General features: G+C 48.6%; 1 protein-coding gene across 1 annotated transcript in view; it reads right to left on the minus strand.

The window, feature by feature from the left end:
- Positions 1 to 4,935, minus strand: part of SNX30 (sorting nexin family member 30) — a 103,636-nt gene extending 98,701 nt beyond the window's left edge. The window contains exon 1 of the mRNA XM_043870639.1: positions 4,775 to 4,935. Coding sequence (XP_043726574.1) covers positions 4,775 to 4,930 — 156 coding nt within the window. The 5' untranslated portion in view covers positions 4,931 to 4,935. The remainder of the gene's footprint in view (positions 1 to 4,774) is intronic.
- Positions 4,936 to 10,531: the final 5,596 nt, after the last annotated feature.

Consider the following 10,531-nt stretch of genomic DNA (forward strand, 5'->3'; position numbering starts at 1 on the left):
GAGCCGTGGAATCTAAAGGAGACCGGTGAGCAGAGGGCTTCCAGGAACAGGTGCAGGCGGCTCCCACTGACTGGCAGGAGGACAGGCGAGATAAGAGCTCTCTGATGGCACTCTTTCAGAGCGGGCACCGCTGCAGGTGTTACAGGGCGAGGGGGTGGCCACAAGGGAGGACAAGTGAACTGGGAAAAAGGATGAAGGTGAAAGATACGAGGTCAAGCAACTGACAGTTTTAGAGATTTGGACAGAGTTCTTGCAGTGAAGATATAACTGAAGATAGCTGGGGGTGTAAAGATTTTAACGAATAAGAGAAACAGGGAAGTTATGAAGAAGCAGGGAAGAAGGCAGCAGTGGAAGGTCTGTAATGGACATTTGTGAAACAACAGATGCTTGTTCAACATTCATTCATTCCTCCTCCTCCTAGTAGCATCCTGACCCTGCTTCGGAAACCACCCTCTTCTTCCCAGGCACAAAGAGGGCTTCCAAAATACGAGTAAGTCTATGCCTTAACTCTATGTCCGGGGGGTGGGGGTAGGAACATAAGTACTCATTTTATTATTCTTTAAACTGTATAGGTACATTTTATTAATACAGATAACATTTATATACTTCATCTATATTTATACTCACAGTTAAAACATACACACAAAAACCTCCCTTCTCCACCCTCCAAAGATAAGGACCTGGCCCAGCCCTTGGGCAATCAAAGAGTCAACACCTGACCCAATTCAGGCCCAGAAGACTCAAGCCCAGAGCTTTGGCTGGAATTATTAATATCAGGAAAGAGGTGCTCTCTTTCAGCTGGAGTTGCAAACCTTGTCTGTAGACTGTATCCCTTCACCGGCTTGAGAACATCACTAGTTAACACAGAGAGAAGGAAGCAGAGCCAAGAGTCAGGAAGTGACAGACTCCCAGCATCGTTTGAATACCTTGTTCCAGCCATTCCGGAAACCAAAATACCTGGGGCTTTTCAACAGGAGCCAAGAGATATTTTTTTCTTTTCTTTGCTTCAGCCAGTTTGCACTCAGTTTACGTCCTTTTGACTAAAAGGAAACTAAATTCAGTGGAGCAGTCAAATAAAGGATTCTCAATTCAACAGCCTGTGTGATCCTTCAATACTTAATTCAAGTATTCTTGCCCTCCTTCTGTTCAAGTCCCTGTAAAGGTACTCAAAGTCAAGGCAAAAGTTGAGACTGGCATACCAGCCTAGATCATCTGGCCCCCTTCCCCTTCGATCCATGGTCAAGGCCTCCCCACTAGCCCTCCGCCCCAACCACACAGGCTTCTAGGGTAGCCCCTGACATGCTGAGCAGGTGCCGTCAGGACTTTGCTCTGGCTGTTTCTTCCACCTGGACACTCCTCCAGACATCCACTCGCTAACTCCCTCACCTCCTTCAAATTCTCTGCTCAAATCTCAGGTTCTCAATAAGGTCTACCCAAACCTACCTCTGTACAGCCAGTGATCCTGAACACTCCCCCCGCCCCTCCAGTTTGACTTCCTTTCACAGCATTACATAAAATCACTAAAAATATACCCAACCAGGACAGGGGTTTTCAGCTGGTTGACTTGAGTTCCTAGAACAGTGCCTGGCTTGTAGGAGGCCCTCAAACATGTCCTGAGTGAGCAAATACGACATGAGCCTCAAAGGAGCAGCACTTGGTCTTTAAAAGGCAGTGGAGAGAAAGGACACCGACCACCATCTCCTGAACTTGAAATAAGTAGAGTGGAAAAGGAAGGACCCTGACCCTCATCGCCTGAACTTGAAATAAGTGGAGTGGAGGAGGAAAAGATACCTCCGTGTTGGAGACTTCAGGAGAAGCAGTGACCTAAGGGGGAAGGAAGTAGGTGGAAGAGTTCAGTGAAGAGGCTGAGGATGTGGGTAGAGGTGTTAACCACAGGTGGGGCTTGAGAGGACTTGGTGTTACATTTTGGGAGGAACACAAGCGCTGGAGGCTGAGTTAAGGGAGAAGCAAGCCCACAGTGGTTTGCAGGTGAAAGTAAAAAAGAGAAATGGGCTGAGTGGTTTATTTATATTTCAGGAGGCGATAAAAGATACAGTGCTAGAAGACCTGGTGAGTTTAGCTAGCATCAAAAGAATTCCTAGCAACCCTTGGTCGATAGAATGGATTCTGCCCTTCACACCAAGGTTTGAATGATTTTAGACTTTGTGGGTGAAAAGGCCATCACATTTGGTGTTTCCTTCCTTCCCAAAACTCCAGAGGCTACTGAGGATTGTCTGCTGGACTGAGACGCAAGGCTTTCCTGTTCATAGCACTACAGAAAGCAATTCCCCTCTGCATAATATAATAACCCTCCACTATGAGCAGCCTGTCAAACACTCATTCTCCAGGTCCAGAACTGACTATGAGTCAGGCATCCAGGGTCACAACCCCAAGGCCCCAAAAGGCAAGAAGACATAGGCTTCTTTTCAAAGACAGACCATAGCACTCAATGCTCCTACCTGCCCTCCAATGACCCCAATATTTCCTGGGCAAGAGAAACCGGGGCGAAGGGAAGGCTTCCTTCCACGGGTCCTAATTTACCTCTGTTGCTTGATAAGCTTCTCTCTGCAGAAATTTCTCCAGAGCTACGAGAACATATGTGTATGCCAAGACTCAAGGAAAATGTTCCTCCCAGTCAGAGAAAGAAATTCTATTGCTCTATAAGCCTCTAAGGAAAAGTGGCTCACTATAAATCCGGCCCTTGGGAGTGAGGTCATTTTAATGCTCCACATAGCTCTAATGAGACTTATTAAATATTTCAATAATTAATAATAAATAATGCCTTCAACATTGTCTTTCTGAGGGAACTGTCCCTGTAAAGGAAGCCAGGGGTAATTAGACTTAAGCTTGACTTCGGGGCCACCAACTAGATCCTGGGGGTACAGGGCATCTGTCCTTCCAGTACTTAGCAAAAATGCCCACACTTCTGAGTCCAACAGTGGCTCATTAAGCAATCAGCTTCCAAGATGGCCCCAACAATTCTCATTTCCTGGGATTCATACCTTCGTCCCAGACTGTACCAGTGATGACCAGTGTGACCAACGGAATATGGTTCAGCTATGTCACTTCTGAGATTATGCATCTTGGGATCTCTCCATCTCTTGGACTCCTTGCTCTGGAGGAAACCAGTTGTCACCTCAAGCAGCCTTATGGAAAGGAACTAAGGCCTGACAACAGCCAAGTGAGTGAGCTTGGAAGCTGGAATCCAACCCCTGATCCAGTCTTCAGTGACTGCAGCCCTTGTCAAAGCTTGAAGGGAAGCTCATGAAAGACCTGAGTCAGAACCACTGAGATTTAAGTTGCTCCCAGATTTCTGACCCAGACACTATTTTCAGACGCTAAACGTTGGAGTAATTGGTTACACAGCCATAGATAATTAATTCACTATCCTATATAGACCTGAAAAAGAAATCAGAAGCTTAACCTCAATTCCTATCCTACATGCACACACAGGACCAAGTTCTCTGTCCATAAGAAAGCAACAAATTATCATCATTCAACAATTACTTATTAAATAGCAAATATAGGCAAGGTATTTCCGAGCGACTGAAGCCTTCATATAGTTTATAATGTTCTATAAAATAAAGAGAAATATTTACAAAGAGACACACACATACCTCCAGTTGCTCAACCCATTGGTTTCATTAGCTTTGTAAGTTTCCTTGCTCCTAATGCTGTCTCTCCCCCTGCTCCCCGGACTCTACTCTTTGCTTTCACAAAGCTCTTGGGAAGGTTCATCAAGTCCCACTCCCTGGCTATTCTGACGGCTCAGTGCTCTCACACTCATTTTACTCACCACCACACGTCCTCCCATCTAAGGGGGAAAGAAAGTTGGGTCTTCTGATTTCATTTAATACTGGGACAAAGAGGCATTCACATAGCATTTTAATAGGAGAGAACATCCTGATCACAGGTGTTGAGAACAACTCTAATTTCTGCAATTAGTGACTAAGTCACAACAGCAGCTGATACAATCACTGCTGAGTCCTGATCACAGCTGAAATGCCTGTGGGGGGAAGGGAGACGCCGTTCCTAACCCCTCACTGGACTCTCCGGTCCCTCAAAGCAGCAGGAGGGTCATGCTGCTCTAAGAGAATCAGGAACCTCCCTCTACACAAAGGAGGTCAAAGGGCGACCTTTCTTCCCATCAGCCACAAAACCAGCCTCTGTCGAGCCTAAACAGCGTGGGAGATCGTCAGAGGTAAATGGAGCCCCAGACAGAAAACCACAGGGGCACTCACTCTCCTCCCGCAGCCGGCGGGGATCTGGGTCAGGTGACTCTCGCCGGCACTCAGCAAACCTAAACAAAGATCACTCCCCACGTGACAGACGAGGGTTAAGAAGCCTCTGGCAGTTAAGACCACGGAAAACCATTAACTCTTTTTTCCTTGCAGTCCCAGCAAACTGGCGGAGCTACAAGTGACTGCATCTGGAGGAACCGGAACCCCATCCCCGGACACCCGCGCCGAGCACTGCACCCACGCCTCCAGCCTCAACGAGCAGGCGGGACCCCTCCCCACCAGCTGTCATTGGCGCTCGAGACCAGCCAAGCCGGGCCAGCCCCTCGGCTCTGGCCGCTCCCCCTGCGCGGCTGCGACCCCACGGGGGCGGGAGAGAGGAGACGCTTCTTCCCAAGGCTCCGGGGCGAGGGCACGCCGGCCCCCGGGAAACGGGCGCCAGGGTGGGCGCGGCCCGGTGCCCAGCGGGGCTCTAGATCCTTCATCCCCCTCGGGAGCCCAACCAGTCTCCCAATCCGCAGCCCCGCGCGTCCCACCTTGTCGCCGAAGCTGCGGGCAGTCAGCAGGTCCGGGCTGGGCGTGCTATCGCCGCCCACGGCCTCCTCGCTGCTGGAGCCGGCCAGCGGGTGCGGCATGTCGCGCAGAGACTGGGGCCCCGTGGACGGCAGGGCCTTGGGGGGCCCGCCAGACATGGCGCGCTCGGCTCGGGACGCGCCCGCAGCCGCCGCTTCCTCCTACAGCCCGCCGCCGCGGGATCCCCCAGCGCCCCGACCGAGGCCGCGCTCGATCGAAGGCCCAGCACCAGCGGGGTCGGGAACCGCCGCCGCCGCCGCCGCCACCGCCGCCACCGCCACCGCCACCCGCCGGCTGCGTCTGCCCGCGCCGCGCTGGGCTGGGCCGGGCTGCTCCGCTCCGAGACGCGCCGCGCGCCCCCGCTCGGCACCCGAGCCTGCGGCGGGCCCGCTCGCACCTCAGCCCGGGCGCCCGGCCCGCACCGCCACGCCGCCCAGCCAGCTCGCGGCCCCGCCCCCGCGGCGCCCGGCGGTCCCGCGAGGGGGAGGGGGAGGGGGCGGGGAGAGCGCGGGAGGGGCGGGGAAGGGGAGGCGGTCAGCTCCGTCCCCGCCCGCCGTCCCGCAGGAAGTGCGCCCCCTGCCCTCTGCGGAGGTCGGGCGAGTGTCCAAGCTCGTCTCCCGGAGGCCGGCCCCTTGGGGTCTGCGCGCAGATCCTGGAGCTAATGTTTAACGGAAATCAGAGGTGGAAACGGACGTTGGAGGACCCTGTTCCATTCCAGCCGCGTTTACTGCGGCGCCTAGGGGCAGCCACGCTTGGGGCTTGGGCGGGGGCTTTAGGGACACGCACGTGAGTTGGGATTTTCTGGCCTCTCAAACCCAAGATAGAAGGAACTACGAAGCATTTTATAAGAATGGCATAAAAGGTTATGAGGCTCCCTGGGCACAGAACATCGGGCGGGGAAACCTACAAGGGAATTCGAGGAGGCATTGTGGATTTCATCAGATGCACGCTGAGATCCCCATGCCTTGTTGCTTTTGCAGTTCACCGGGTTTATGTAACGTAGAACCTCAGAAGAGAGAGCATCAGTAAATAAAAAGCGAGTGGTACACTTTAAACGCACACCCTGACCGAACTGCCGTTTGAAAGCATCGTGAGGTTCCCTGACGTTGTTTTTCATGCTTCTGTGCTTCCTTTCCAGGCTTTTGGCTGGGCTGGACTCTGACCTTTGTTAGCAGGATGAAGATAGTCAAGGCGTTACTTGGCTGTTTGAGGATGGAAGTTCACCACCTTTCTCCACTTTACCTGGCTTCACCGCTTCTGTGTCCAGGGCCTAGTCAGTAGAGGTCATCAAGCCCATCTTAGAAGAGATTGATACTACAGTAACAGGGAGGGGTGCCCTTGTAAGGGACCACATTTCCTGATCCATTTCCCAAACTCTTTAGGTCTATCCAGTTTCACCTGACTAATCTTTTTTTTTTTTTTTTTGGCTCCCCTGGGTCTTAGTTGCAACGGGTGGGATCTTAAGTTGCCCCCTATGGAATCCAGTTCCCTGAGCAGGGGACTGGGAATTAAACCCAGTCCCCTGCGTTAGGAGCACAGTCTTAGCCACTGGACCACCAGGGAAGTTCCATCACCTGATTAATCTTGAAGCTGGGATTCACTGTGGTCTCCATCACAGGATTTTTTCCAAAGAAACAAATGATACTTTAGCAGGAGGAGAATGCCAAGAGCTAAAGCTGACCCAAAACATCTCCCAGGGATTCATTGAGACCTTCCCTTATTTCCCCTGGTCTAAATCATCCCACCTTAGTCCTCAAGTTACCATCTATTCCCTTCCCCCCACCCCCAATGTGGGTCTACCTTGGTGGAGGAGAATAGGACTCAGAGGATACTGAGAACAATTTTAAATACTAAATCTACCTCACAGGAATGCCAATGTCCAGTTCTCTTGGAGTTGAATAAAATTAATACTTCTATATTCAAGGGATGCTAACAACTATGACAGACCCTGTTGTCTGTTCGTTCAATTAAAGCCAATAGTATGAATATAACTAGACATGAGAGATCTATAGATGTACAACAGATTTTTTTATTGAATGGTTTGTTTTGTTTTTTTTTAACACCCAGGCCACCTTCCCATAATCAAGATCTTATTTTATTCAGACTCCACACAGCTTTCTCTTCAGAATGCCAGGTAACAGTGAAAAGGGACCAATATTTGAATTCCTGATTGCAAACTCTTAAGTGGGTGACCATGAGCAAGTTACCTAACCTAAATGAACCCACTTCCTAAACCAAAAAGGACAGGGAGCAGGTAGTAAAACTTACTTTACTTGGTGGTTGTGAGAACAAAATAGCATTTGCTATGTAACATTCCCAGCAAAATGCTGGCATGGATAGATGTTCCCTAAATTTTAATCCCCTTTCTTTTCCTCTGTGCCTTCTCTGCTGTTCTTCTGAAATGATAATCATAAAGCTTTCATAAACATGCTACTTTCCAAACTCCTCTATTTGCTCATTTGGGGTCAGTGTATCATTTTTCTATGCTCCTACCATTTTAAAAAACCAAAAACAAAACAGAGTCTCTGAAAGCCCATATGAAACAGTTTATTTTCCAGTTTCCTGGCTGGTCAATGGCTTGTGGCCACAATGATCCAGTGGGTAGTCATCAAAACTAAAGAAAGTGAACTTCTATGGAAAACATTTTGGAATACAGTTTCCACCATTCAAATTTAGCCTAGGACTGCCTATTCATATTCACCATTTCCTGTTGTATTTCAGGGTTCTTTGTGGTGGAAAACTGTCACTGAAATAGAGCAAGTGTCCTGGACTATGTGCCTCTGCTTCTACTAAAAGTTTTTCAAAGCAACATGGTGGCAAGGAGGAAATGGGAAGTGTCTGTATCGGAGCAAAAGGTTGTACTGTTGACTGGAATTTATGGAGGGAAGCTTGGGTTTCTAGGGCTCAGCTCTGAGGAAAATGCACTGGATGTGTGTGCATGGGGGAGGTGCCAGCAGAACCCAAGAACACAGCATGGGGCCTTCCCCCACCTCCCCCTCCCTGTCCCCTCATCCCTGTCCATAAGGAATCTTGGGCACTTAGACTGAAACCTTTCAGAAGACAGGGCCTTGGGCCCCAGAATTCGGTAAGTGCGCCTGAATCCTGAAACCTCATAGCAAGTCTATCAGGGCTTTCCATGAGCACCCAGACCTCAGAGACAAAGCAGAGTCACAGCGAAGCATTCTCTCTCTCCCTCCCCTGGTACGGCATGCGCTTAGGCCTTATTCATGTTTGTGTTAGCTGCTTATCCTCTTCTGGTTTTTCATACAATCATGGCTTTATTTTATATGACATCCCAAACCCTGCCTCAAAATAACACCACCACTTCTGAAGTGGACGGCTGATGAGGACAAAGGAGGTTTTCAGACGGCATTCAAAGTGACATGTAGAAAGCCACAGTGGGCCGCCTCCAACAAGAGGGGCAACTGAGAAGGCACTATCACCAACAGAGGCAAAATTGTGTGCACAGTTGAATTCAGCCAGTGATGTCCCAGGAAAAAGCAAAAGCCAGAAGGTCCAACTGGAGGCCTTTTGTAAATAAGAAATTAGAATTTACCCCAGAAATAGCAGAGAGGCTTGTGGGTAAGTGATAGGATCGTTTCATCTTTCCATGTAGAAGCTCCTAGCTTGAAAGCCTGGAGACCCTCTGCAGCAGGGAATGTAATACAGATGGTGGAGTTGGTGCCTAAGAACAACCAGTGAGTTTGTTAAGATGCAACTTTCTAGACCCACCTAAGAGAGTCTGATTTAGGAATGATGGGGTCTGGAATCTGGGGTCTTAAGACAACATCCTAGCAGATGCTGATGCTGATTCTGGTCTATACAGACTATACTTTAAGAAATACTGTTTCTCATAGCTCCACCCATTTCTCTAAATCAAATATTGATGTGCCTCTTTTTGTCAATAGCACTTTTAAACTTGTTACTTTGGAAAATTTTCCTGTTTGAAGAAAAGTTGCTTAGAAAGGCAATTTTCTCTTATAAAATTCTAATTATTTGGTCCTTTTGCCCTAAATTTTACGATTTTTATTGACCATTTACCAGGTGCTTAAAATATGGGCGAAAAGCCTAGATGAACTAAACTATCTGCTGACAGATTCATATCATAGCTCTGGCTGTAAAGACCCTCACAATGAAGTAGATGTTTTCCAGAGCGCCACCCCCCCATGCCCAGACTTCTCTAGCTAACCCTGCAAGCTTCCGGGAGCTTCACCTGGCCACGGAAATGTGATTCATTGCCAGTACAGAGGGCTGCCTGTTACCTGACTGTCTTTACAAGATGGCTCTGGAGTGCGTAGGTGTACATATACTTCTTTGTAGTGTCTACCCATTTGAGGTTGGGCTGGAGAAGGGTTTTAAGCTGACGAGTACTGGAAGCCTTAGTATTGAGTCTTATTAGTGAATCTTTGGACAGAATGAAAAGCCTGTTTATTAGCTGTGTGACCCGTGATAGTGTTTGGTTCCATCACGAGGAATGATCTTTAAAAAGCATCTAGAAAATGAACACTCAGACATCATATGACCCAACAGTTCTACTCCTAAAACATACAAATAATGCATATGTATATTCATCAAAAGATGGATTCAAGAGGGACTTCCCTATAGTCCAGTGATTAAGACTCCTTGCTCCCACTGCAGGGGGCATGGATTCCATCCCTGGTCAAGGAGCTAGATCGATCCCACAAGCTGCACAGCATGGCCCCCCTCCCCCAAAAAAGAGAAGATGATTCAAAAATCTCCATAGAAGCAGATATTTATAGTAACCAAAACTAGAAAAAACCCACATGACTGTCAACAGCATAGTGACACAAATATAATGTTACACCGCAAGAAGAATGAAGAAACAAAGTGGTGGGGAGATCCCTGGCGGTCCAGTGGTTAGGATTCTAGGCTTTCGCTGTGTGCGATGGTCTGACTTCAGTCACTGGTATGGGAAACTGAGATCCTGCAAGCTACACAGCATGGCCCCCCCCCCCAAAAAAAAAAAAAGATGCAACATGGTGAATGAATTTCACAAACATAGTGTTGAGTGAAAAAAGCCAGATATGAAAGAATGTCTCCAGCTGATTCTATTTGTATAAAGTTCAAAGACAGACAAAACTGATATACTGAGGTAAAAGTGGAATAATGTTACCTTTGTGGGGATTTCTGGGGTAATGATATTGGGGGCTAGTCCTTTGTAAAAATTCATCAAGCAGTACCTTTGTGATAGGTGAGCATTTATGTGATACTTCAGTAAAAAGCTTACCTACATAAGGCATCTAGTCTATGACCCTCACTTCGTAAGTGTGGAAGATGAGGTTCGGTGGTAAATAACCTGCCCGAGGTTGACCAGTTAGTTCTACTGCTCATGCCCCTCCTACCTAGATGCATCCCGATGTGTTGTGGGTTGGCAGAATGCTACTTCAGGTAAAGCCAAAAGGCAAAGGAGGGAGGAAGTAAGCAAGAAGGAGAGAAAGAACTGTGAGCAGCTGTGAGTTGCCTGCCCCTCCTTTGCCCCTCATGACTGCTTGTGGTCCTGTCTATCTGCCTCTCCCTTCAAATGCAGCCTTGTGAGGCCCTGATGTCTGGAGCTGCTACCGCCATCTTGTGGCCACTAGCGAAATGTTCCCAACACCCCGAGGATCACTGAGCACATAAATGCAGTGTGTCTTTGATGGTATCACTGAGCCACTACACTTAACTCTGGACCTCTTAAATGGAAAATGCACATCCCAGGA

This window comes from Cervus elaphus, chromosome 16 (assembly GCF_910594005.1).
Source record: "Cervus elaphus chromosome 16, mCerEla1.1, whole genome shotgun sequence".
Lineage (NCBI taxonomy): Eukaryota > Metazoa > Chordata > Mammalia > Artiodactyla > Cervidae > Cervus > Cervus elaphus.